The 27676-nt window shown below is 52.6% G+C and overlaps 1 protein-coding gene across 4 annotated transcripts in view; it reads right to left on the bottom strand.

Moving 5' to 3' along the window:
- The window catches only part of ADCYAP1R1 (ADCYAP receptor type I), a 58389-nt gene that overhangs the window by 5534 nt on the left and 25179 nt on the right, over positions 1–27676 (bottom strand). Inside the window, exons 4-16 of one of the 4 annotated variants that reach the window (XM_055314820.1) lie at positions 25461–25568; positions 23093–23113; positions 22077–22121; positions 19646–19758; positions 18917–19014; positions 18311–18443; positions 17251–17404; positions 16756–16816; positions 16120–16189; positions 12574–12665; positions 9641–9724; positions 2070–2199; positions 705–746 (exon numbers count right to left, since the gene is read on the bottom strand). In XM_055314820.1, coding sequence (XP_055170795.1) covers positions 705–746; positions 2070–2199; positions 9641–9724; positions 12574–12665; positions 16120–16189; positions 16756–16816; positions 17251–17404; positions 18311–18443; positions 18917–19014; positions 19646–19758; positions 22077–22121; positions 23093–23113; positions 25461–25568 — 1151 coding nt within the window. Of the gene's footprint in view, positions 1–704; positions 747–2069; positions 2200–5309; positions 5394–9640; positions 9725–12573; positions 12666–16119; positions 16190–16755; positions 16817–17250; positions 17405–18310; positions 18444–18916; positions 19015–19645; positions 19759–22076; positions 22122–23092; positions 23114–25460; positions 25569–27676 lie in introns of all 4 variants that reach the window. The other 3 variants (XM_055314819.1, XM_055314821.1, XM_055314822.1) reach the window with 3 other exon arrangements.

The following is a 27676-nucleotide window of genomic DNA, read 5'->3' as shown; positions in this document are numbered from 1 at the left end:
CACCCCCTGCAGGGCTCTGTTGTTTCTCCTCATCTGACCTTTCTAGAGTTGTCTTGGCGATCTCTAGACCCAGTCTTCTTATTTCTCAGTTGCAGAAAGGGAAGGAGCCTGCCGAGGTCATGCAGCTGAGACCCAAGCACGGGTGCGTGATCCCTGCCCACTCTCCATACTGGTCCCACCCAAGGAGCCCCTACCCTGGCCTAGCACCTCTATTCTGGGCTCTAATCAAGAGCATCACCCTAATACACTGGAGCAGGAGGCCCTAAGACTACAGCTCTGGAAATGGAACACTATGAGAAGGCTCCAGGCCTCTCTGGGAGGGGGCTCTCCAGGTCCCCAGAGCCCCCACTCTACAGGGGATGGGTTTGGGCAGGCCAGCAGGCATGCCAGGGACGGTGCTGACTTTGGGGCAGCTATGTCCCACACTGCAAGCCCTGCCAGGCACAGCTGTGCTCAGCAGGTGATGCCTTTACAGGCACAGTTGATGCCTTGCACAGCAGGCAAAGGGGGACAGATTCTGGCACAGGGTGCAGGCTGCCAGGAGACCCTAGCACCGCTGCCCTCCCCCTCCACTGGGTGCTGGGGGGAGCCTGGCATGGCCTTGGTTCGGAGAATCGGCTCTGGTGGGCAGCAGGCTCCGCCCCTGTCTGCTCCCCAGCAATCCCCACCTCCATTACTAAGAAGCCAGAGGGCCGGAATCTTACCTCCCCATTCAGAAAACAGTAGAGAACAGCCACCACAAAGCCCTGGGGAGAGAGAGCAAAAATAACCTGAGAGAGCTAGCAAGGGACCTTGTGCACAGGGAGCGGAGGAGGTGGCGGAAATGGGGAATGACACCAGGCGGCAGAAAAGTACAATGACCTGGATGGGGGGCCACCCGCCCGGGGAACCTGTGGTTAAGATGGGAGAAGTTCTGCTGCACCAAGACGGCCACACCCACGAGGCCAAGTGACTGCCCCCCGGCTTTGGATCTCACAGTCCCTAGGTCAAATCCTTCCCATTGCCGAAGGCCAGCTCTACCCACCTGCTGCAAGAAGCCTTTCCTGGATGTTCCCAGGGATGTTCTCTAGGCTCCCTAACCAGCTTGCAGGGCCCTGAGGGTGGCACCATTCCAGGACAGAACAGACGTGTGTCTTTATCCCCACTACCTCCCCCATTGCAGCCTTCCTTGGCCAGATACCCATATACACAGCACGCAAAACACCACATGAGTAATTGCTCGACACAAAGTAGGCAGCTAGCTACTCTACGTGGAGTCTTCACGTGTACTCCTGGCACTTAGAGTTCCTGTGCCGAGACGGGAACGCTGGGCTCTGCCTCCAGGCTGGGGCTGCAGCCACACAACTCCCGGCCACGCCAGGCTAAGAACCCTAACCGGTAAAATGGCCTTGAGTTAGAATGGGGTGGGGAGAGGTTAAGTCAGATACACAGAGTCACCTTCTGACCATCAAGACGCTGGGTCCGACAGCTGGGTTAGAGAGAGGTGCTCTATCGTGGGGACACTCAAGGTTGTCACTGCTACCTTCACGGATCCACCTGTGCAGCTGTCTATTAATTTACTCCAAATCCTTAAAGCAACTCACTCACATCCAATTACACCTTCAGGCATGGGTGCATGGTCCCCCCTACTCGCTATTTCCTGGATCGTTTACATCTCTGCTCATCCACCTGTTGGGCTCTCTGTGGCCAGGTCCCCAACTTGGGTAACACAGAGCTCCAGCGCCCCTAACAGGCATGGTTCGGCAGGCTGGAGTCGGGATGTGGACACACAGGTCCCTGGAGAGCATCCTGCTCACACCCCAGGCTGAAGGTGAGGGATGGGGAGCCCAGGGGAGGCCTTGCTGAGAACACCCAGGTGCGGCAACAGGCAGATAGCAGTGTGTGTTCTCATAGGAGCCCACAGGGTAGACAGAAGGATCTCTCCCGGCTCCCTTTTCTCCTAGTGCTCCTATTTCAGAGATGGAAACACAAGGCTGGATCTAGGTTAAAGAAGTCAGAACCACCAGCAGGTTAGGGGCCGGGCCCTGGCTCCCTCTGAGTCCCCCACCTGCCATCCCCACCACACGTACCTGGAAGGAGCCCAGCCCCAGCTCAAACACAAGTCTCTCCCTCTTGCTGACATTCTCCGGGGAGAAGGCGAATACCGTGTAGTGGATTCCAAATAGCGGGATGAGCAGCAGAGTAGACCGGGCTAGCCGTCTGTCAGGAGAGAGCGAGATATTGCTCTTGGGGCTGCCAGGTCTTGATGCCGGAGCCTTGGAAGGCAGAGACCCTAGTCCCAGCTCCCTGTTCTCCCCCAGAGCTGGAGCTCCTGTCCACAGACCCTCTCAGGATTCTCTCCCAGTGCGTGGGGCCTGGAAGAGATGGTGGCAACACAGCAGGACTTCCAGAACTCCCTGGGAAGCTCTGGGGGGAGAGGGGGACACAGCATCCCTCTAGGCCCTACCAGTATCCTGCACAACCATTAAATATGCACGTGTGAGTGTGGTTTACAGACACCCCTTGTGGGAGGGAGGTACAAAACCCTTGGGAAAAGTGAAATCAGGACAAATAGAGGGATGGGATCCGGAAGGTTTGAGTGACATGCTGGACCCTCAAGCAAAGCAAACCCTCTCCTGCTCTGGATGGAAGTTCCATGTCCCTGTCTCAGGGACACGGAGGCAGCGGGCTTTTCTGAGTCTGGGGTTGCCAGGGACACTCATGGAGAGTGATGGGGAAGTGGGGGTGAGGGAGAGGTGGGGGGCACAGTGGGTGGACCACAGATGGAGAGACTCGGGAGGCATCCGGGGAAGGGTTTTCTGACTCTGGGAATCAACAAACACCAGCTAAGCCAGAGGAAACTACTACCTGGGAAAGTCAAGAGAGAGGTGGCAATCTGCTTGGAGCTTGCGGGCTAGGGAGAGACAGGGCCAAAGGGACCTCCACGCCTCCTGAGGCTCCTCTTCTGGGATTCCTCTGCTTGCCCCTGGCTACTAAGCCCAGTGAAGTGGGGCTCTGCTCTGAGGGACCAGGGCACAGAAGCCATGATATGACATCCCAAGGATCCACATGGCATGTACTCATGGGTCCTACTCTCTCAGAAGGGGTGTTCCCAGAGGGTCTCCAAGACTGGGGCCCCATCTTTGCCCACCCCAGCAGACTGGCTCCCTCTGGAGCACCTGGAAGAGCCAGCCCTGCCCTTGAAGGTATGGTCTGCCCCCTGGGCAATCAGAGTGGGGGGTGTGAAGTGGGTTCCCGACCCTCTCAGTTCCTGTCCACGGGGGTGTGGGATAGCTCTGTGATTTGGGACCTTTACACATGTGCCCTGCCCTCTTCTCCACTCCAGCCTTTCGGGGAGACATCATTCTGTTGAATGTAGGGGCCCTGGATTTCAGGAGAAGGTGAATCCATGGAGTCTGAGGGAGGCCCTTGGCATCTCAGCTTCGACAAAGAGAAAAGGAAGGTGAGAGGGGAGAAGGAAGAAAAGCAGAGGAGGAGACACAGAGGAAGGGGGAGGAGTAGCCTGAGAAAACCTTCAGGTAGACCAAGGCTCAGCCCTGGAAGCAAGAAGCTCCACGAGTGCCAGTGCCCGCCCCCTCTGCCCCTGCTCGCAGGCAGCCAGTTGTGCAGGACCCGGGTGCCCTGGACCAGAACTGGCACCAACAGGATGTGAGTTGGTCCCACTCTGCACCCAGGTGTGGTCCTTGAGTGGTCTGTGCCCTGCCAGGCTCTGGCTCCTTGAAGGTGGGCCTGGACTGCCCTTACCAGTTGCCCTCCCTGGCCAGCACACGCCAGGCTGGGGGCTCACACGCAGAAGGTGCCTGCCTGGGGAGGGATAAATGGACACGCGGGCCTGAACGTGCCCCAGGGCCCAGGCCCTGCTCATCTCTGTGTCCCCCGTGGCCAGCATCAGAGGCAGCAGGGAGTGACAGCTGAAGAACGAAAGCTCAAAAGGCAGCAGAAACGGCAACTGGCCTGGAAATGCAGGCACGTGGGCACCTGGAGGCCCCTGTAGACCCTGCCCAGAGGGGGTTACCTTACAAGGGTAAGTGAAGGGGCTCAGGAGGAAAGGCGGCCCTGGGACGCACCTGTTGCCCCTTCCCTTCCTCCATGGGCCTGTTTGCAGGACTCATCCCTGCAGTTTGAAAGTCCTTAGAAACCAAAAGGCCAAACCTCTCCAGCTTTCATGGGGCAGTGGATGGATGCGTTCAGTGTGTGAGAAGCAGGGTCCTTCTAGACATGAGCTCAGGCCTTCCCTGTCCCTGGCCAGGTGGCAAATGGCAGCAAGGGCAACACTTTTCACTCCTGGATGGCCCTACCGGAGCCCTGGAATGGCTGGGGACTTCGGCCAAGGACCCAGGGCATCCCAGTGACCCCTTTGTAGATGGGGGTGGGGGGGCACAGATGAGGAGGCCGTGAGGACCCAAAGTTCTGGAACCTCTGTACTTCAGAGCTGACCAGAGGCCATGAAATGGGGACACATGGTGTGAGCCTTGGAAACCCTTTGAGGACAAAGAATCACCCTATGATCTGATTAGGCCACAGAGACAGCAACACCGGCCTCAGCCTCTGTCCTCCTGCCCCAAGGAGGCATCAATAGGCAGAAGAGTCCTAAAACACCCAAGGAAGAGCTTCCAACAGTCAGTCACCCAAATTACGTTGGGCTCCCCCCTTCAAAGGATTTCCAAATGAAATGAAGACCGATCTCCAGTTAGAGATGCCTTGGGGCCTTAATGCTTAGTTCTCCCTGGGTTCAGTTATGGGACCTTGAGGGAGTACTTCACCTCTCTGTGTTCAGTCTTCTCGTCTGTAAAATGAGGTTATTACAAGGATCCCCTCACAGGGTCATTGAGGGGATGAAGCCACTTGGCACATGAAGTGTGAGTGAGGTTCCTTGGAGTAAGGGTCCTGTCCCGCACAGGAGGACAATCTATAGGAACTCAAGCTCTAGGGCTCTTAGAAACAATTGGATAGTTGCAAAGCCTGAAGCCCAGAGAAGTGAGGGATTCAGGGCAAACCACACATCATGGCAGCAGCAAGGATGCTTCCGAGGCTTCCAAGCCTCAGCGCCGGGCAAGCCCTGCTGCTCCCGCCTGGGCCCACAGATCCACCCCACGACCACCCAACTCCCGCCCCGATGGCTTCGGGTTGCAGAGAACTCACAAGACACACAGACGTCAACATGCAACAGCACAGAAGGGCTGGGCAGGAGGCACAGGCTTGCTCTCCACCCTCGTCCAGCCGGGCCAGGGTACAAGCTCCGGGCAGCAGCAGCATGCGGCCCCCTCCCCTCCAGGATTCCCGGCCACAGCCACGCCACGCACACTTACAGAGTTATGGTGGACAGTTCTGACATCTTGCAGGAGTGCTGCTGAGCCCGCTGTGGCTTGCAGTAGCATTTCTGCACGCAGCTGCTGGGTGTGACAAGATCAGCACTTCTGTCAGCTGGGGGCATCGGGCAATGGAGAAACTGAGGTGGACCTAGAGCGACACGGCTCAGGGGAGGAGAGGGGAGCCCCCAGTGTGGAGACAGGGTTGGGGCGGTGACGTGGGAGAGAATGAGGAAGCCAGGGGCCAAGACACGGTCAGCTCTGGACACAGAAACGCATGCCCATACGTGTACAGGTGTGTGCATGGACACACACGCACACAACAAGCACCACACTGGGTCCACAGCAGGTAAGGGGAGATGGAGAGCACATGTGTTCTGAAGGTGGGGGCAGGCCTGGGTCTCAAGCAGGGGCCTGGACGCTGTCTGCTGAGTCAGCTCCAGGCTCAGAGCGTGGGCCTGCCGGAGGTCACTCAGCAAGACGGGCAGCTGGAAACGCACGCCGTGGGCCTCACGCTGCCTACGCCGGGCCGGCCCAGCCTGAATCAGGCCAGTTCTGGGCTTGAGTGTCCACCGCCTTTGTCCTCTATACCTCTCACTCTTCCTGCCTGGACCTCCTCCTCTCTGTGCTCCCAGGCAGCTCCCAGTGGGCACACAGGGGCGACAGAGGTGGGATGGATGGAACAGAGTGTTACTTAATCTACATCCGCGTCACCCCATACGACAGCCACTCCGCATCGGCAGCTGAGTTAAAATGAAATCAAATTAGAAATCCCCTTTCCTCAGTTACCCTAACCACACTGCAATAGCTCAAGAGCCACATGGAGCCAGTGGTTCCCATACCGGGTGGCACAGTCTCGGGCATGTCCGTCCCTGCTGAGAGTCCTACGGCACAGCGCTGGGCTGGACTTCCTGATAAAGTTCAACAGGCAGGGGCTGCAGGCTGGGAGGGTGCCTTTTGGGCACTGCCCTCGTGCCTGCAGTAACAGGTCATCTTAAAGGAGGCATCCGCAGGCGGGCCCTGGGTGCCAGGCTCCCTCTACATCCCGCTGGGCGAGGAGGCACAGAGCTTCCACCTCCTCGGAGATGTCAGACTAAACGTCCATCTGTTCTAGCTTCTCACGGTCCTGCTTACGCTTGGGTGGGGACAAGCCACAGACACTGCTTTTCCTTCTCTGATACATACGTAGGACCCAGATCAAGAGCCGTGTCAGCTCGTCAGACTGCAAAAGAGTGGCCTCCTCCACGAACCCTCCTTGGGCACCACGTGGCACCGAGCCCCTAGGACCCGCCGATGATCTCTGAGGGGATCCAATGTACATGAGAACAGACACACACGAAGATACCAGACCTTGGGCATTCACTGATTCGTAATTTGTGATTCCAGCTCTTTGAAGGTCAGTCTGAAGGTCCTTGACATGTGGAGACAGGTCATTTTGCTGAGGCAAGAGTATGAATGACACCTTAAAAAGATGAAGCAAGCGGAGGTCCACCCAGGACCCTTGCCTCTGTCAGGTGCGTGGTTCTCATTTAATAAACCGCACCTCTCGGGACGCCTGGGTGGCTCAGCGGTTGAGCGGCTGCCTTTGGCTCAGGCTGTGATCCTGGGGTCCTGGGATCGAGTCCCGCATCGGGCTCCTCGCAGGGAGCCTGCTTCTCCCTCTGCCTGTGTCTCTGCCTCTCTCCCTGTGTCTCTCATGAATAAATAAACAGAATCTTTCAAGTAAATGTATTAATTGATTAAAAAACAAAAGGCACCTCTCAGTTCATACCACATGGTGGGGTGGGCGCTACTGGCCGACTTTGCAGATGAGAGGTGTGAGGGGAGAGGTGTGAGGGATGGCGTGACGCTCTGCTGCCCAGACCAGCAGCATCAGCACCACCTGTGAGCTTCTTAGAGATGCAGAATCATAGGCATCACCCCAGCCCTGCTGGCTCACAATCTGCATTTTTACAAGATCCCTACATGATCCACAGACAACTCAGAGCTTGAGAAGCACTGTTGCGAGGAAGTAACGTATTTGAGAAGTTTCTTCACGTGTGCTCAGGGAATGTCAAAGGTCGGTTTCTCATATATATATCTATAGATATATATGATATATATATCTATATATCTATAGATATATAGATATATATATATGAAGAGACAGATGGACACACATAAGTAGGTTTTTCTCACAACTTAAAAGAGCTTAATTGGGTATACAGGAAAGGGAGCCATTCTAGTCTCCAAATTTATCTCTACCTGGCCCAGACTGAAAGGTTGGCTACTTTCTCCTGCAGTCAGGGGCCTGATCCCTCAACTGTGGTGCCCAGGAGCCTGAGAGCCCAAACCTCAGATGCCACCCCCTACGTGCCAGGCTTAAGCCCTCACCCTGAATTCTAAATCCTCAGCTGCTGTCCTTGGAGACCACTCTTCCTTGCACTTCCAAGTTGTTGTCCCTGCCCTTCCTGGGCCCTGGCCACAGTAAATACAGACTCCTATGATTTCTTCACAGTATGCTAAAGGCCACTTAGTGGCAGGCGAGCTGGGAGGTCAGACCCCTGGGTACAGATGTGGGCAGAACAAAGGGGGGAGGGGGGCTGATGCTGGGGAGGGCTCTCAGGAGAAGGCTCTAGGGACAAAGGTAAGTGCCCTCCTTTCCAGACACTCCACTTCTCCCAATACATCAATGACTCTATGCAAAAGGACCCACTGAAAAGAATATAAGAGGGTAGCAGAAAAGCCAGAGACAGGCGTGAGAAAGAAGAGATGCCATAACCTCAAAAAAGACACTACAATTAGTTAAATTTTTAAAAAGGGTGGGGGTGGGGGGAATTGAACCAAGAGAAAGACATAACGCCAGACTGGCTGGGGAGCTCAGCTCTGATTTGGATTCAAGGGAAGATAAGAAACTAAGGCAAGGCTGCTGGGTGGGAATGGATCGGAAGGCTGGAGGCCCCACAGCAGGTACACGGCCCACACCGCCATCTGGACACCGGGGGAGCCCCGGCTCGCAGGCCTGGTTCCGCCAAGACTTTGCTGGGTATCTGCAGGAAGGTCAAAGCCACGTCCAGGTCTCAGGGCTCCTGTATAACCCAGGGCGGCAGGACATGGTTTCTTCGGCCCTGCTTTGGCCACAGGCTAAATTCCGTGGGTGCTTTGGCGCCTTTGGTGTGCAGAGCTGCCTTTGAACGTGTAGAGCCCCAGGGAACATCCAACCCAATGCTAGACAGAGACCCCTGCAGGGGAGCCCTAGGAGGGCAGCACCCATCTATTCCGCCCTGCTCCTAGTGACTTGGTGGCACTGGGTCGCTCGGCAGGCCCATAGAAGGTCTCAGCCTGAACTGAACATTCTCCATCTGGTCCCTCGTGATGCTAAGATGCTGTATACCCCCCAGAACCCTGGCCCAGCGCCCAGGGAAGCACTGCACAGCGCACGGCTACTCCAGCCAGAAGCTCAGCTCAGCAGATCTTGGAGCTTCCCTGCCCACTCCTCACCACTGAGGACAAGCTCACCCTCTGTGCCCCATCCCCAGCCTCTGGGGGTCAGGGCTCGTGAGCTTGAGGCTTTGTCTACACACTGACTTGCTGGCTGGTCTCAGGTGGTACCACTTTCCTTCTCTGAGCCTCAGTTTCACCATCTGCAAAATGGGAGTAACCGTTCCCTGCTGCTGATCCCTAAGAGAAATTGTGAGGACACGGGTGCTGCCAGACAGGGGAGGGGTGCTCTGGAAGTGGAAGATGGAGCCCCGTGGGAGTTGGAAGCTTCCTGACTGCACTTTTGCCACGACGGAGTCCATCTTTGGAGGTGGTGCGGTCGCTCAGACACTGGGTGTCACAGCCCTGCCAACATCACAATGTCTGTTCTCTTCTCCCTCTTTTACCCCAAGGGGCCATGCAGATCTGCTCTGCAAGGTCCCCAAGGGCTTCCCTCCCCCACCCCAGACCGGAGAGGCAGCTTCCAAAGCCCATCCTGCAATGTGGAGGCCGCCGGGAGGAAAGCCAGCAACTGAAGGTGGTCTCAGCACAACTGGTGCCCTCGCGGAACCTCACCCTCCCCTTTCTGAGCCAGCTGGCTTGTCACAGAGCTAAGGGCAGGGAAGGGCAGACTAACCCTGGCCCCCGCCTCAGGCTGAGCCCTAACCCCCACCCCAGACCAAATGGAGCCAGAGCACATGCTAAGCCCCTACCCAGGCCCACACTCCATGTCTGGCCATTGCCCAAGTCCTGATGCCAGCTCCTCAGAGTGAGTGTGGGTGGCTCAGGGCCACTGCCCCCTGCAGGGGTCCAAGCCCCAATAGAAGCGATGTCTCAAACCCTTATCATCTGAGCAGCTGGAACCAACCTACAGGAAAGGGAGTGAATGCTGGTCTGAGGGCACAGGCAGGGGGTCCTCTCGGGCTTTCTTGGGGACTCCCAGGCTTAAATTTGTTCTGGAAACAGAGGAAAAAACCAGAAAGCTGTTGTGGGCAGATCGGAAGGGGCTTCTCAGCCCCACATATAACTCTGGTGGCCCAAGGGGACTTGGGCACAATCCTGAAATCTCTTCTCCCACCAGGTCCTGCCCCTTCCCATCCCCCCCATAACCTCCCCTCCCCTACAGCAGACACCTCCCTCCCAACCCAAAGCACTCCAGGTGGGGTAGCTCTCAACAAGGCTGGATCCTATCGGGGCCTCTTCTTCCAGGAAGCTTTGTTTATATGCTTATTTAACACCATCTTTCATCTGTAACTTCCTTGGCGACAGGAAAGACAGTGCAGTCAAGCTCAGAGCCAAGGGCCTGCTGTACCCGAGCTATGGCTTCACTAATTCCTCCTGGATTCATTTTACTTCACTGACAACTAGTTCCCTCAGTTGCAAAATGAGGATTATACTGAACAGTTGGTTACTCAGCCCACCAGATTCACTGGCTGTTTACGAGCACGAAATGTGTGTGGACTGGGTGGCAAGTGTTGCTAGAAGCTCTGCAGTCCCCAGCAGCACGGTCACTCTGATTATCCCTCACTTCCCACCAACAGGGTCGCCCTGACCCTGCAGATGCTCATATATGTTTACTGGAATCGAAATGGTCCCGTATCCCGCATCAGCACTCCCCCGGGCTTACAGACCACATCTGACTTTTTCATCTCTGGGGCTTGAGACTAGCACAGATTTTCTCTAAGAAGAGGATGTACAGAGGTAGCAAGGGGATTTTTTTTTTTTACACGACAGAAGCAAACCAACTAGCTGGTTCTTTAAATACTTGTACTTAAATGTATAAAGCACCTTGACAAATAGTCCTCTATGCCTTAGGAAGGCCGGACAGGACTCCAGTCTGTGGTAACTTGAAAGCCCTGCCACCTGCTTCCCTCCCGCCAGACCCCAGGGCTTCTTGCTGCCTGGGACAAGATGTCTGAGCTGAAGTGTGTGTCGGGGTCACTGAAGGGGTGGCATCGGGGCCTTTTTTAGGCTGCAGCTGGGTCCCTGTATACGTCCCTGCACAGGCCAGGTGAGGGGAAGCAGGGAGAGCCTCCCAGGGAAGAGACTCCAGGAACCACAAAGAAAAGGAAGCAGAGGGTAGGGGGATGCAAGGCATGAGCTCAAAGGAGAGAAGAGGCCACCTTCACTACCGCTAGCTTCAGATCTCTGAAACAACTGTGTGGGAGCCAAAAGGCCTCTGAGCAGTCCACCCTGGGCCAGACACAAGGGCAGGAGTGCTGACGTCAGACGGGGAGGTGAAGGGAGCAGGAAGGCCCTGTTTTGTGGGTCCTGGAGACTAAGGCAGGGATGATCCCTTGAGGGCAGTTAGTTGCAGGGAGCCAACCCCACTGGCCCCCCAGTGCAAGGCCTCAGAGACTTTATGACTTACATGTATGAACAATTTTTGACGACAAAACACATACATACAAACACGGGTTGGTAAAGAACTTGCAAAAGCATGGGGGAAAAAAGACGGTAAATGGATAGCAAAAAAATAGGTGGAGGGTCCCTTCCAATGTAATGTAATCCTCTTAAATTCAGGGAAAACAAGGCTGACCATCTCAGGCCCTGTGCAGATCCTCTGCTCCCACAGGAAGGACTTCCACAAGGGGAGGTGCCCAAGTTAACATACAAATCAAGGGAAAACTCCGCCTCCCTGAGGAAGCCCCAAGGAGCAGAAGGATCTCAACTGTCCTGCCTCTCTTTCCACCCAGCACAATGGTCAGGTGGGGAGAACCCTCTGCTGCAGTCTCTCTGCTGTTCCACTTGTCCACTGGCAGCCATCAAGGTTCTGAGCCCTGGGTTGGGGTCTCTGATGAAGGCAGGACCCAAATGCCATGAGAAGACTTTGGCTCCTTCTAACCTGCCCTCTTCTTAAAAAAACTGAGGAGGCAACACATATGGATTCTACTGCCCATGGATAGACCCCAGGGACTGCTCTCCAAAGTCCTGTGCCTCTCTAGCCCTTCCAGCCAACCACAGGGGACTCGACCTTCCTCCCCATCATCAGAACACACACCCAGCTGGCCATTCTCCTGATCATGAAGCAAGAGGAGTGAAACAGGAAGTTCTTAGTCTGATTCAGAACAGGTGGAGGACTGGAGGAGGGGTGACAGAGCAAGTGGGACAAGCTGTTAGGGACATGACTGCAAAAACACTCGTAGGAAACAAGCCAAATGGCCACGAAAGTGGAGAAAACCCTATGCTCAATGGTGTAAAGGTTGCCTGCAAATCCCCTCAATCTCAAACATATCACCTGTCCCTCTGCTCAGGGAGAAGGGAATTGCAGGAGGAAGACCAGACCTAGAGATAGAGCGGCCCTGAAAGAAGGTGGAGAAGAGAAAGGATTCCCCCCTTCCAATATCCAGACCAGCAAGAATGTCCACCTGGCTCTCTAGTAGGGGCTGAGCAACTTGTACACGCTTGGCTGGTAGTGGGACACCAGGCAACAGTGCATCCAGTGGCATTCACGAACTTCCCACAGAAGCAAGATCCCCCAAGGAAATCCAACTGCTAAACAACTAAGACCCTAATTACTCTAAGGAATCAAGTGTTTCCCATCTTGATTTTCCTAAAGTGACAGAAGATCTGACCATCTCATCTTCTCGCTCTCTTCCCTGACATGTAATCATGCAGATCAGCAACTGGGTTGACTGGAGGATGGGCAGACAACTACATTTTAAAGGCGCTTTAATCAGAAAGAAATCTTGCAAATGCCCCTGTTAGTTTACCCTGTCAGCAAAACCTAGGCCCTCTCCTATGACCTGAGTGCAGGGCCCACACAACTGCTGGAAGTGACTGTGGCATTCACAATGGTACTTACAAGTAGATGCTGGACTCATTGCCTCCCATGTCTGGAGACTGAAGTTTCTGCACAAGGATGACAATGATGCCAATGAAGAGCACAAAGTTAACCTGAAGAGCAAAGAAAAAGTAGATAGAAATGATTCTGGGCAAGGATTTTCCATACCCCTGCCTCTGCATAGACTGTTCTTGCCCCAACAGGACCCTCCCCAATCCAGTCCAAATCCCAATAATCCAAGATGGCGGCATCAGAACACTCATTTGCCTCCCCACTTACTATTGCTAGAATGACAGAAAAGATAGAAGAAAAAGAATGTCATAGGGGTACTGAGGAACAGGAAAAATTACCATGAGTGAGCTGGAAAAGTAGGCAATTTCTGTAAGAGCAAATAGGATCAGGGTGTTGGAAAACAATGCCAAACAGATAGAGAAGAGGCTCCTGCAGAGGTGAGAACTGTCCTCTGGAGAAACTCCAAGTTCAGAGTAATGGAACACGGGGAACCAGAATGGACAACCAAAAGCATTATTAATTAAAGGACTGTCTGGGAATGGCAATAACAGCATTTACCTTCAGAGAAAGATCAGGGAACAAAATCTCTCTAAACAGTGAGAAAAGGGGAGGATAGGGAACAAATAAATAGAAACAAGGTGCAAAGAGAAAACCACAGGGCAATACCCTCTGAGTGTAGCCAAAGCAGCGCCTGGAGAAAAAAAATGTAGAGCTTGACACTAACTTGTGAAAAAAATAATAAATACTGAAGATAAAAAAATTAAGCATTCAAATCAAAAGCTAGGGGGAGAGTACCACAAATTTAACTTACACAAGAAGGAAATTATTTAATAAAGATAAAAATTCATTATAAAGAAATAGAAAAAGTAGACTTGATCAATTAAAAACTTTATTTTGGGGGTCTGGTTTTGTTTGTTTGTTTCCACATGTTCTACGAAGGCAGAGTTCTCTCAGTCTTCTTCTCCAATACAAGCCCAGTGCCTGAACACCACCAGAAATTCTGCACAGTACATACTGCTCACTGTGTAGGTTAGTCGATTCAAAAGGAGAAAATAAAATTAAGCAAATTTAGGGATAAGAAGGAGGACAAGACAACAGATGTACAGGATATTTTACAGCATAAGAGAAAAATCAAACAAAATTGGAAAACAGAAATAAACAAAATCAAATCAAGAAGCCGTAGAAAATCTGAGTAGAGCAACGACCTCAGGAGAAAGTTAAAGAGTTATCAAAGATGTATGCGTTAAAAGGCATCAGGCCCAGATAACTTTACAGACCAGTTCCATAACACCTTTAGGGAAGATGTCATTTATAGCCTACTTCATTATTTAAGAGCACGTAAAAAGAAGACCTCACAAATTACTTATTAGGCTAACAAAACTCTGCTACAAATCCCAGACAATAAAAGAAGTATACAAATAGATACACGCACACCCAAAACCAGAGAACTTACACAGAACAATGCAAAAACTATAAACAAAATATTAACAAATAGAATTTAGCAGTACATTAAAAGAACAAACAGGTCACGGCCAAAAAAAAAGTTTTATATGAGAAATGAAAACAACAACAACAAACAAAACCTTAAAAAACTCAGATCTGCTAATATTTCTTACATTAACAGATTAAAAACAATAAGCTGCCCTTATCCCCCATAAGATTGGTGAATAGTTCAATCATCAAAATATCAACAAAGACATGAGAAATGAGCATTATTGTTTCTGCTCATTTGATATCTATGAAAATGTTAAAGGTACATACCCTTTGTCCTGGAAATTCCATTCCTAGAGATTTATTCTAAAGACTTACTCATGTGCATGAATATATCCATTATAGCATTGTTCATAAGAAGAAAATTTGGAATATTATAAAAGCTCATCACTAAGGGAAGGGATCATTCCAATAAATGTTTCCAAAACATTTGATATCATAATTTTGAAAAAATATACACTAAAACGAGCCGGGAATAGAAACTCTCCTAATTCAATGAAGACTAACTAAAACTAAATAGCAAACACCATCCTAGTCAAAATCAAGGAATCAACAGTATAAAGACTGGAAAGAGTGAAACTATTTTCATATAAAGATTATGTCATTTTCTACCTATAAAACCATAAAACCAACTGAAAAGCAACAAGAGCTACTATGAGAGTTTAGAAAGGTAACCAAGAAAAAATACACAGAAACGAACAGAACCCACTAGAACACAGAATGACGGCATGAGTCCCAGACACAATACAAACCCAAACAGAAAATACCCTAAAGGTAAACTGAACAAGGCAACTGAAAAGCTGTACAAATGACTCTATGGAAAAGGCTGCATAAATGGAGAATCGGGCCATGTTCTTGGAGAGGAAGACTCCATATTTTAAGAAAATCACTTCTCCAAATTAATTCATAAAATTAATGCCATTTCTCTAAAAATCTCAACCACACTTGTTTTTTTTTTTTTTTGCAACCTGATAAGGCTATTTGACAGTTCACCTCAAAGTGTGAATATATGATAAAATCTTGAAGAAAAAAAGAATGAAGAATATTAACATAACAAATACCAAAACCTGCTACCAGGTTATAGCAACCAGCACAAGGGGGCATTCACCGTGGAAACAGTCAAATAGATTAGTAACATAGCATAGAATACAAGTAGAGTACACAGAATGTTCATGATAAAGTGACATTTCAACATAACTGGGAAACAGTGGTCTATTTAATAAAAAGAACTGGGAGGGTGGAATGTCTATCCACTGGTAGGGAAAAAAAAAACTAAAGAAGATTAGATAACATTTCAGATCAGACAAAGAAATAAAGCTTTAGCTTTATTCAGATTCAGAACATATATATAATAATCCACCCCATAAAAATGTCATAAAACAACTACAAATACTTAGGATGGGAAAAGGCTTCCGTCATAAGAAAGAAATTTCAGAATTTAGGAAGACAAACCGTGACAGTTTGTCTAAAATTATGCAGACTTGGAAATACACTTACAACATGTTTACCAGATAAAGCGTTACTACCTTTCAAACAATTAGAAAGACAAGTGAGCAAAGCAAGCAAAAGAGAAAATGAGCGAGAGAAATAAACAGGTAATAACCAGAATAAAAACAAATTGCCAATAAGTGTTTGGGAGAAAAAAATACCTCACTGCACTAGCAATATGGAGAAATTCACATTAAAACAATGAGCTACCATCATCCCCTAGGAGCCTGTGCAAAAATTTAAATGATTTACATTACAAGCACAGACAATGATGAGAGGTACTCTTTCCAACCCAGCAATTCCATTTCTAGAGATTTAGTCTAAAGGAATGCTCGTGCTCAAAATTACACACAGAATTGCTCCTAGTAGCATCCTTTATTACGAGAAAAAAAAAGAAAATATAAATGTCTAACACTAGTGGACTAGCACATAACTTATATGCCCATGTTGCAGAATATAATGCAGCCACGAAAAAGGTGGAGGCCAGTTTGTGCAGTGACTTCTGAATTTGTTCCCTTTTCCTGCTTTCAGCCCAGGCTCATGTCTCTTTCCCAGCCTTGTCCCAAGGATACTCACCATTATGGAGCCGACCACAGGCCCTTTGATCACCCACCACAGAGCTGTGTTGTCATTCATATCCCAGCAGCTGAAAGACAGACAGAAAGAAGAGAGATTAAGCTCAGGGCTGGGATGCCTGCAAGCCAATGCCCCCGGCCCCATTTGGCACTTTTCCCTTGCAGCTCTCTGAGGAGGGGCTGGCTGGAAAGAGTTTTCAGGCATCCTGCAGACCCAAGCCCAGTTTCGGTTCTTCTAGTGCCTTGGTCTTTCCCTCTGCTCCCCATCAAGGCAGCGAGTGGAGCCCAAGAGTAAGAATCACCAATGGGTTCCTGAGCAAATGGCCATGTTTCCCCTTCAGGCTTGTGGGGGTGGGGAGGTGACCTCATCCTCAATATTCTTCCTCTCTCCCCCAAAAGAAAAATAGACACTCAGAGCTGAGCCCAGAAGTGGAAAGGGACTCTGAAACCTTGCACGTTGTCACTAAGTTCTGGCTGAGCTGTGACTGGGCAGGTCCATGACAGTGGGATCAGGGTGCAGTCAGGACTAAGGATGGGGGTACAGTCTGGTAGTTAATGTGAAGTCAGGGCAGCCACTGAGACCCATCTGTAAGAACCTACTCAGGGCTCTGGCCCTGGCTCTTGAGCATGTACTCACCCTGTATCATCAAAGTAGAGCCTCAGCATTGCCCACACAGACACACACACAGTTGGGGTCCCTGGGAAGACAAGAAAAGGAGCCTGGTGATAACAAGAAAGCCAAGAGGCCCTGGGGTCCCCTCAGATTTGGGGCTCCCAGGGCCCATTATCACCACTCAAACAGGGGGTCCTAATCATGGGGCAGGTCTCCCTTTCAGACCTGGAGTCTTGGGGACCCTAACTGTCCCTCACAGTGGGGCCTCCTGGGGGTCCATGTATCCCCCAGTCCCTTGGCTATCTCACTTCTCAGAAGAACTTCAGCTGAACATATCATCTTCCAACTTCTATGGGCTTTCTATGGGCAGGAAGAACAAGAAAGGAACCAAGAACCAGACATCAGCTGCGGGACAATGACAGCACCTCCCTCCTCTGACCTAACACCCTCTGACAGCGGGACCAAGAACATACCTGGCCGTGAGGCCTGAGCCTGTCCAGGCCACAGCCAGCGACCTACCCCAGCCTATAATGGTGTACCAGTAGAAGTATCTCCTCTCAGGGAAGAAGGTCTCCACTAGCAGGGTGAAGAGGTACAGACCCTCGATGAACAGCCAGAAGTAGTTCGACACGACACAGTAGTGGAAGAAAACCATGATGGCCTTGCATTCCACCTGCAAAGAGGGTGGGGAGACCGAGGGAAGCATGAAGCCCCCTCTGCTGGCCCCCACCCGGCCCTGAAAAATCGAGGCCAGCAGAACCGAGGAGAATCCTGAGGGCCCTTCAGCTCCAGCATGCTTGTGCTCAAACATCCCATGGATTGAAAGACTCAACATTCCTGGATTTGAAGAGTTAAAAACGGCAGCATCCTAGGATTCTGAGTTGCCCACGGAGGCAACTCTACATTTGTCAGGAAAGGATGGGGGTGGGGTGAGCACAGGGCCCTCTACCTCCCCAGGCTCATTCACCCCCTAGTTTCCTGCTCCTTCTCCAGCCCCTCAGAGAGGGGAGTAAGGGGAGTAGACACCCCCACAGGAGACTCCTTAGTCAAATAAAGGTTTTAGACATCAATGCGGAGATTCCTGGTCCCCAGAAATCTCCGACAGCTCCCCCCGCCCCTGCCATGTGTGCCCTCCTGGGTCAAAGTCCTGTGCTCTGGGCTGTTCTTTCCATTTTATTCCATTAAAACCTATCGTGTCTGCTTACCTCCAAAGGTCTAAGAACTGGGGAGACGGTCTGGAGAGACCCAAGCCAAGCAGCCCCTCAGCTCTGTCACAGGTTCGTTAAATGACCAGGGGCCAGGCAAGCCTCGCTCTAAGCCTAGTTTCCTTTGCAGACAAGCGAGAGAGGCGTTCCCTCTCCACGTTCTGCATCTGCTCTGCCAAGTGCACACACAGACTGAGAGGCAGGAAATGACATCAAGCAATGGTCCCGCTGGTTACTAGCAACCTCATGGCCATTCCTGGATTTCTGCGTTCACTGGGGACAATGCCTTAGCCTGCAGGGAAACACCTGGCTGGCGAGGTGTCACAACAAGGGACCCCTGGAAGGCCTTTCCCACCAGGGTTCAGCTCACTCACGGTGGAGACAAAGCAGTGGTTGCTGTCCTGCTCCGCGTAGAGGATCCAGTCTTTGATGAAGACAGAGATGGCCCTCAGCATGAAGGACACGAACAGGTTCATGTGGATGAAATTGCGGGTGCAATGTAGCTTCCTAGGCCAGCAGGTGGGGGGCAGGGGGAGGACGAGGCTTGAGGCGAGGAACCCCACAGCATCCCACCCCTCCTCTCCAAGGGCTGCTCTGGGCCAACTCCAGGCTCTGTCTCAGGCGGGTCCCCACCTTCCCACCTCCTTTCCAGGCCTTTGTTGCCTGACTCCACTATTCCAGGAGGCCAGACTTTCCCTTCCTGTGACCTCTGTCCATCTGGACCAGGAAGATAGAAGTGGGGAACGGAGGTCTCCTGCCCAGCATCTACCTCACTGCATGGCCCCGGACATGTCAGATGCCCTTTCTCAGATCAAGTTCCCCATCTGTTATTGTAGGGGTGGGCAACATGCCTTCTAAGGGACCTCCAGGGCTGACATTCAGAGGAGAGGGCAGGGGTGGGTGGGACAGGACATGGGCTCCAAGCTAGGGTGGGCTGCCTTAGCTCAAATGCTGCTGGTTGGGAAGAGAGGGATCCTTACCGGAAACGACACAGGATGACCATGGCAGTGGTGAGGGTGACAAGGGATGTGCTATAGCCAACTGTGTACAAAGCCTTGACTGACAGGTAGTAATAATCCTGGAGGAAAGCACAAAACATCCAGGGCCCCACATGGGGCTTACCCCAGCCCCCAGCTCCCCGAGGCCAGGGCCTGCCCACCCCAGGGGCCCAGCACCCAGCCCCTCCTTCCTTTCTTCCCCTCTTGCTGATCTCACGTCTTGGTCTTGCTCTCCCTGTCAGTGCCTCTACTACCCTGCTCCCTCCACCCCACCCCCCATGAGCTTCTTACTGCCCCCTCAGTGTCTGTGCTCTGCAGAGGCTCAGTAAATGCTTGCTGAATGCAGGGGCACTGACCAATCAGGACAGACACCAGCCTCAGCCCGGTGAAGTATCCAGGAGGCCCTCCCTGCTGGGCCTGGCCTCAACTTTCTCGTTTCTGGCCACAGAAAAGACAAGCATCTTGGAAGGATACCCAGGGAGGTAGGGGACATGTAGTGGGGGCTGGAGGAACTTGGGCAGCAAAGCAGATGCTTCTTGGCCCAGAATGAGTGAATGAAGGCCTTGCCCCCTGTGTGTCTGGCTTGGGTATACAGCAGGTGCTCATTTGCTGCCTAGGATCCTAGAGTCCCAACAGAAGCCAAGGCCTGTCGTGGGGACATGCTGTCACGGGCCTCCTAAGCCACACCCCCAGGTGGGGGCGGACACTCACCTGGTCCCCAGGCTCATATTCATCGTATTCATCAAACCCACAGGCGTCTACATAGTGAGGGAACGGCTCTGACCACCCGTCCTCGGTGCAGTTCCGGCTCACCACCCTCATGTCTGCGGTAGAACAAAATCTCAGTGAGGCATGGGAAAGACTTAAGAGGACCCTGAAACTCTTACTTGAAAATTACTTCTTAAGTGGGAATTTCTAGAAACCCATATGCCCATCTGGGAAGCACAGTGACTACAGGTTCACAAAATTTTCCACTGTCTTAGGGAAAACAGTCCATGCCGGTGACTTCAAGCTCAGCCTTTACACAAAGGACACCGGGGAGGACAAGGCACCACTGATCTCTTAACAAGGGCTGAGGGGACCGAGTCTCCCTCTCTTCTGGAACTGGCAAATGCTCACCAAGGAAAGGCCTGAGCCCCTCCCCTGGCTCTGGCTCAGCGCTTGCCAGACGTCAGTGAGCAGAAAAGAATGATGTGAGATCACCACTGCAGACTCCAGCCCCCAGATCCTGGCCCAGGAATCACCTGAGGTGACCACGGAGCAGGAGTGCCCGTCGTCGTCCCCCCAGGAGCTCTGCGCCTTCCAGCAGCTGCAAGATCCCCCACCCGGGGGATACATGGCTTGCTTGATTAACAAGGACCAGACCTCCATTAACCTAGCGCCAGATCTTATTAAGATGTGCATTTAGGTTTAAAAAAAAAAAAAAAACTTTTGTCTTCCCAGGTTTAGAGGTCTGTTTCCTGTCACTAATGTACTTTAATTTCCTTTTGATAGACTTTAAAGGCCATTTTGTAGGACACCAAAGGGGAGGGAGTCCTTTACTGTCTGCAGAGTGGAATCTAGATTGGTTTTTGCCCCGCCTGGGGCCTTTTAGCCTTTAATGATTGCTCATTTCATCTTCCCCTCTCCTGACTGTCTATAAGGGTGAACCACGGACGTCCCGTGGAGGGGAGAAGGCAAGCAGCTCCCCTGACTCCGGCCCAGGCTGACCCCTGTTCGCAGACTGGCTTCCTGGGAGTTCACCTGGCATAGTAGGACAATTGGGAATGGTTCGCTCTTTCTCAGGATTCAGGGCCCAGGAAATTGTGTATGACGGGACACATCTGAAGGAAAGGGGCTCCTCCAGCACCCATGTTGCTGGAAGGTTCCTCTAGCTCCAACCAAGGCCACCTTTGGGGAGGTCAGGAAGGAGGCAAGGGCAGAGGCCAAGACAGGAAACCCTTCTACTTTCCCAATCTTGCATCCTCGCCTTGAGTTGGAAGATCCCAGGCCAATTCTTTTTTACCAATAGAGTCAGAAACACACTTCCTGGAACTCTGGGAAGAAGCAGAGGGTAGGTGACCCTGCCACAGAAGACAGCTCTGCCCAGAGTGGGAGACTACTGGTCTCCATCACTTCTCCAATTCAGAGTCCTGTGACATAGGACACAGAGGACACCGGGCAGGCCCAGGGAGAGGAGTCCCTTTGTCCCACATTTTGATGCCAAATTCTTCCTGTTTCCAACAAATCCACGTCAGGCTGTTACTGGCACCCTCCTTCCAAATCCCTCTGAAAATATGCATGCCCCAGGGGGAAATCATGGCTTTGGCCAAGACCCTTCCTGTTCCTGAGCCTCATCTCCTCTCTGCTTTGCCCACATCAGAGTGGTGGGAAGAGGAAAGGGAAGCTGCTTTGAAAAGCAATTTTTAAAAAAGGGTCCTAGAGGTGAAAGCCATTTCCTTTCTTTTATTTTCCCCCTTTCTCCGTTTCTTTTTATAAGACAGTGTGGGCATAGAGGCGTATAAATCTTTTTGTTCAGAACTATTCCACAAATTTGCCACTGTATTGTTCTGATGGAAATCTCCAGAAGATGGAGTACTCTCTAGACTGTCAAAACCTTGCAGTGACTGCGCCCACTTCACTAGACTCTTTTGCCCCAGCAATTTCATAGGCGCATAGGATTCTAGGGCACTGGTTCTCAAAACTGGTTCTCCCCCCAGGCTAGCCCATCAGCATCACTGGGAAGACTGGCTAGACACGCACATTCTCAGGCCCGACCTCAGAGACTCCGGGGGTGGGGTCCAGGAATCCGAGTGTTAACAAGCCCACTAGGTGACGGTGGTCACAGTGGAAGCCTGAGAACCACCACTGGCACCCATGGGAGTCCCAAACTATCTGGAACCGCCTAACCGAGGGGATCTGTGCTTGGAGCCCACAGTGTGACTTCGGGAGATCTGTGCACACAATATTCTATCTGAACACGTGAGTGCAAGTTTCTGCAGAGAAAATCCTCGGCTCTTCCAGAGAAGGAAAAGGACCTGCCAACGATCACATAGCCACAGAAAGGATGCCAGGCCTGGAACGGGGGTGCTCCCCAACTTCACGTGTCGGTGGATGCCCTCCCTCTGGCCAGCCTGTGGTGGGACCTGGTTTATCCCCTCACCTGAGAGATCCAAGGAGTTAGTGTCAGGGAAATCGAACTCTCGATCTGCAAAGCACAGAAGTGGGCAGGAGTCAGTACACAGCCATCAGCATGCCAGAGCTGTGCAAGGTTTACTCTCTACCCTGGAAGGCCAAGGCCATCCCTGGTCCTGAGGATAGGGGTGGGGGTCTCGGCCAAAAGGCTGCAGCACCCAGGGCAGCCACACACATCTCTGACACACTGTGCCTTTGGGCATCAATCCCTTTTGCTTTGTACTTCTGTGATGCTAATGTTGGCCCATGACTCAGTTCTCCCCACTGGGCCACAGGAAGTGGAAATGGGATAGAGTCAGGAAGGTGGGAGGGCCTTCGGACGGGGAGAGGAATGGAAAAAGATGACTAGGCCTTTTCCAGAAAGAAGCAGGAAGAGGAACATGGGTCCTGGACTTGGGTTTCTTCTTGGTCCACACGCCTCCATCTCAGCCCCAAACCTGTCTCATCCAAGGGAGCCCAGGACTTCGTCCGCAGACATTTTTTCCTCTCTCCTGACTCTTTATTCCGCCTTCATCATTTTCTTAAGATGAGCCCCCTGCTAGCAACGAACCCTCATTTCCTTTCCAGTTCTCAAAATCTTGTTTCCAACACGTAGCTGACATGCCACCCCCCGACCTTTTCATTACCCTGGCTGCACGCTGCAGTTAGGTTTCTCTCGCTCTCAATCCCAAGGCCAAGGCCACCGAGCATGTCGGTATCTATGTGGGTTCACACACACATTCAGGCCTGTACGATGCCCTCCACGGGTGTATCTCATCCTCCCAGATCAGCCCATGAGCACCTCAAGGCCAAGGGCTGTGTCCCCCATCTGCCTGTGTCCCCCACCTCCCCGGATGGCTAAGGGCAGGTGGTAAAGGGAGAATCTGGTCCCGGAGGAGCCTCTCATTCCACCCACACCATTCCCAGCAGTCAGAACTGGGTTCCCACTGGATGGACACATGGACAGATGATCAGCAGCCTTGTCCTCTCCAAGGTTCCTCTTACCAATGGTTTCTAGCTCCCACACTGAAACAGAGAAAGAGAGAGAACACAGAGGTGAATGAGGGAGCAAAAGTTGGGTCTGCTCTCACTGGGGCCCCCCCACCACTCCCCACTCCCAAACTCTGCTGGGGACCCAGGGGTGTGAGGACTACAGGCTGGGGGTGGACCAGACACCGGAGACTTCTACGTCTCCCTCCAGAATGGGACCCAGTTAAGGAGAGATGAGCCAAGCATCTGCGAGGGGGAGGACAGATCAACGTCCCTATGTCTTCAGAAGCCTGCAAAGCAATGACCGCAGCAAACAGATTCGGCCCCTGGTGCCAGGAAATAGACTGAGAAATGCCATTCTCAACTTTCTAAGTAGGTAAGGTGAATCTCACTAATCCAGCTTTGTGAACACAGATGCTAAAGGGCCCTGCCTTAATGAGCCATTAAGAATCAGGTGTAAATTAGCCGTTCATGTTCACAGTGCAGTTGCCAGAGGGAGGGACGGAGTGTGAAGGAAAGCCTTTCTTAAAATCTTAGTTCACTGCTGATTCATTTTGCCTCTTTTTGTTGTTGTTGAAAAGCAGCAGTCTTGCCACGGTACCTGCCCCAAAGCAGACGTGCAAGAAACCTCAGGTAAATGATGAATGAGGGGAGTATGTGAATGGAGGAAATGAGGAAGGCGGTTTCCATAGGAATGCGGCAGCGAGGTGGCTGAGTCATTGGCTGCCACAGCACCTGATGCCCACCATACACACTGTACCCCACACCCCAGCACTTCCCCAGTTCGCCTCCTCTTCCAAATTCACTTCCTGTCTGGTGCTGGGGCATGCCCAGGCCCCCAGGTGTCAGGATGGGAGAGCCTCAAGCCACCCTCCTTTTGGGCTGGCAGGTCCAGTCCAGAGATGGGAGGTGTGGCTAAAAGCCCAGAAGGGGAAGTGAGGGGAGGGGAGGCAGGGCAGCTGCTTTCCCTGGTCTTTGCGTGGGGCCATGCACACCCCCATACGGCTACTATCCCCTCTGCCAATTCCCACAAGCACCTGCCCCTCCAGGCAGAGTCACGGGTGCTGGGGTTCCAGAAGACAAAGAGAAGGTGCCTCTGTCTCTTGCAGACAAGTGGGAGGAAGGAGATAGGCAGGACTCCTACTGGAGTGGAGCTCAGAAGCGCTCCAGTTCCAGAAGGACACTGACCTAAGGCTTAGGCAGGTGAAAGAGGAAGCTGAGGACCAGGTCGCAAGGTGCTGTGTATGACCACACAAGTGAGTCAGATGCCTCTAATCCCCTCAAGAGTCCCTGCCCTCCACCCTCCTCTCAACAAGGCCCCAGCCCAAGGCTCAGCAGTGAGTGGGCCAGCTCTTAGGACATCACCTGCCTGGAGCCCAGCCCCAGTGAACTTGGTGTCCTGCTTCCCTCAACAGCCACAAGGAGTGGGGTGGAGGAGCAGGAGCTAGCTCTAGACCCTTCCCAGAGGCAGGGCGGATGGGCTGGAGAGCAGCCTTAAGACTCTACAAGGTCCCAGCTGAAAGGTGGGAACTGGCCTAGAAAGCCCAGCAGACTCATACCCAAAGAAGAGATCTGCATGAAGCCCTCTTCCTCAGACCCCTCCCCTGGCAGATGCAGTCATTAAGGCCCTGTCCTTGTCACAGAGCACTGTCCGCCCCCTTCTGGCCCTTTCTCTCCCTGTTCCTACATCCTGAGTTAGGAACCTCAGCCACAGCCCACTTCTAGGACTCTCAGATTGTCTGGGGCCCCTGATAATTTCCACAAGCTCAACAATGGCCAAGACCTCAAATACAGACATGTCCGAAACTGAGCTCTTTGTGATACCATACCTAGTATCTAAGTGGGTATGTGGGAATGGACAGGAGTGCCTCGTGTCCAGCTGGCTGAGGGCGACTCATTGTGTGTCCATATCTGGGTGTGTCTCTGGGCCTCTGAGCATCCCTGTGTGGTGATAGTGACACCAGCTAACACTATTGACCGTGAGTACGTGCCAAGGCCTGGGCTACCACGTGTGTTCCTCCACTCGATTCCCCAGTCACCATGCCACATTGCCATTTGACAGAGCAGGAAATGCGGGCAGGGGACGGAGGGGGAATTGCCTTGTTCAAGGTCCAACCTGGGTAAGTGATGGATGTGGACACCTCCAAGAGCACAGCCTGGCCTCACACACAACAGCACAATGTGGCACATCTCCACGTCAACCTGTGTGTACCAGGGTCTGTAGCTTCATGCTCCCACTAGCATGGGAGCTCTGGAACAGGGAATATTGGCTTGCAGGGTACCCCAGGTCCTTGGTACCTGTGTCCCAGAAAGGCCTGGGCCTCAAGTGTAAGGAACAGGCTAGACCAATCATGGCCTAGGGAGACCCCAGGGAGAAACTCACCTTGGTCTGGGTTGAAGATTCGGAAGAGTTCAGGGCAGCTGACCAGGACCATCTCACCCACACGGGCAGGCTTCCAACACGTGAGGTTGTCCCACATTCCAGGGCAGCCTGTGCAGAAGAGCACCACCATGGTGAGAGGCGGCCCAGCCCCACACATGCACACACACCACACACATACCCTTGGGAGCCATGCCCTTGCAGGGGGAGGGCACACTGTTCCGGAGGGAAGGTGAGGCTCACTGTGTGAGGCAGGGCTCGGCCTCATCCCTGGAAGACCCCTCACAGAGGAGCTGAGTCATTCCAGGAGCTCCCAAGGTGGGGAGGGAGCACTCACCTGATTTTACACCTCACACCACCCCCACGGTGCTGGCAGGATTGCAGGGCAGGGAGAAGCAGGCCAATATGGGATCACTAAGCATGAGATGCTGGGGGTCTGTGTAGCACCCCACACCAGCTCCCCCTAGTCCTTCCAGCCGCCACCATCGCTAAGGGGTCCAGCTTCGACTCGGCCTCCTCGGTGGGCCCTCCCTGTCCCTGAGGGGGGGGCCAGGAGCCGGCTGGCTTAAGGGTGCTGCTCCAGGGCTGCACCTGCCTTCCGGATGGTAAGGTTCTGAGACTTGGGAGAGGAGCGGCCACTGGCCAGCCAGACAGGGAAGAGGGGAAAGCCAGCCAGGCAGAGGCCAGCACAGCCATGGCCCAGGACTGTGAAAGGACACAGCGCCCAGAGACAGAAAAGGCCAGTGTGGTGGTGGCACAGACCCAGCTCAGGTGAATGCTGAGGGCTGGCTGAGGGGTGGGACAGACTGGGGGGTAGGACAGACGGGGTGGGGTGGTGCTTAGGAATCATCAAGACGGAGTGCCTTGCTGGACATGCACTGCTGGGAGCAAGAGAAAGATGACAAGCTTGCTGACCAGGCATTAATTTGGGGGCTCAGCGGAGCCTCCTGCCCCTCTGCCTACCTTCCACTCTCTCCTTCCAGCCCTCGCCAGCTCTCCTGGGAGCTCTCTGTACTCCCACAGCCACTTCCTCACCTGCCTTCACACCCTACCCCTTCCTCTGACTAGCCCTCCTCTCTGCTGAAATGCCTCTGGCCACCAGCTTTGGCCACCACAAGGCATGTCTTGCCCACCCTGACTAAACGCAGTGCTGGTGGCTGTCTGGCCCCTGGGGCCTCACCCCTCTCACCTGGGACAAGATCACCGGCTCATGGACTTAGGGACAGAGCTACACTCAGACAACCCCCAATCCTGAGACCCGCACTCCCTGAAAACAGCCTCCTGTGGCTGGAGAGCCCCACATGAAAGGCCCAAGGGAATCCCAACCCAGCCCATCCAGGACTCAGTTCGGCATCTCTCACTAAAACCTGACTTCCAAAAAAAATAAAAAATAAAATAAAATAAATAAAACCTGACTTCCCGTCGCGGCTGGACACTTAGACTTGAAGCCACCTCAGCCCCTCTGGCCAACCTAGCAGTCTTGCAGCTTTAGCAAGCACCCTTAGCCCACGTGATTAACTAAACCTTTCTTTGTAGATCTATAGATGATGCATTCTTTCCTAGAAAAGGACACAGCCCCTTCCGCACCAGGCACCAGATCCTCCTGTACGACCTCCGCACGTCCCAGTAGTGTCTGTAGGTGGCATCTGTAGCGTGCACGAAACCAAGTAATGTTACAGACCACTGCACTCCCTTAACTAACTCACTGCCTACAACCCTTTTAAAAAGTCTCTGGGCCGGGCAGGAACCTCGGACTCGGCCTTGGGGCAAGTTTGCCTTCTCTCCGGGTAGCCAGCCTTCTGAATAAAGCTTGTACTCTTTTCCAATCAAAACTCATCTCTTGGGGTGCCTGGGTGGCTCATTTGGTTAAGGGTCTGCCTTTGGCTCAGGTCATGATCCTGGAGTCCTGGGATGGAGCCCTGTGTTGGGCTCCCTGCTCAGCGGGGAGTCTTCTTGTCCCTGTCCCTCTCCCTCTTCTTCAACCCTTGCTCCTACTTGTGCTCTGCCTCTCTCTCTAATTAATTAAATCGTTTATTGTTTATAAAATAAATCGTTATTGTCCCTGGAGAATTGGCTTTTCAAACAAAGGGCAGCCAAAGTTGGGTTCTGGTAACAGACTGCCCTTACTATGTCTCCTTCTCCTTGTCCATATCCGACTGGTCACTATGTCCTGCTGGTTTGACCTCCAAACACTTGTGGAATCCATGGCCTATTCTCTA

The sequence above is a fragment of the Nyctereutes procyonoides genome, unplaced genomic scaffold (assembly GCF_905146905.1).
Source record: "Nyctereutes procyonoides isolate TBG_1078 unplaced genomic scaffold, NYPRO_anot_genome, whole genome shotgun sequence".
Classification (NCBI taxonomy): Eukaryota; Metazoa; Chordata; class Mammalia; order Carnivora; family Canidae; genus Nyctereutes; species Nyctereutes procyonoides.
The sequence above is the reverse complement of the archived record's forward strand: the minus strand, read 5'-3'. Positions and strand labels throughout refer to the sequence as shown.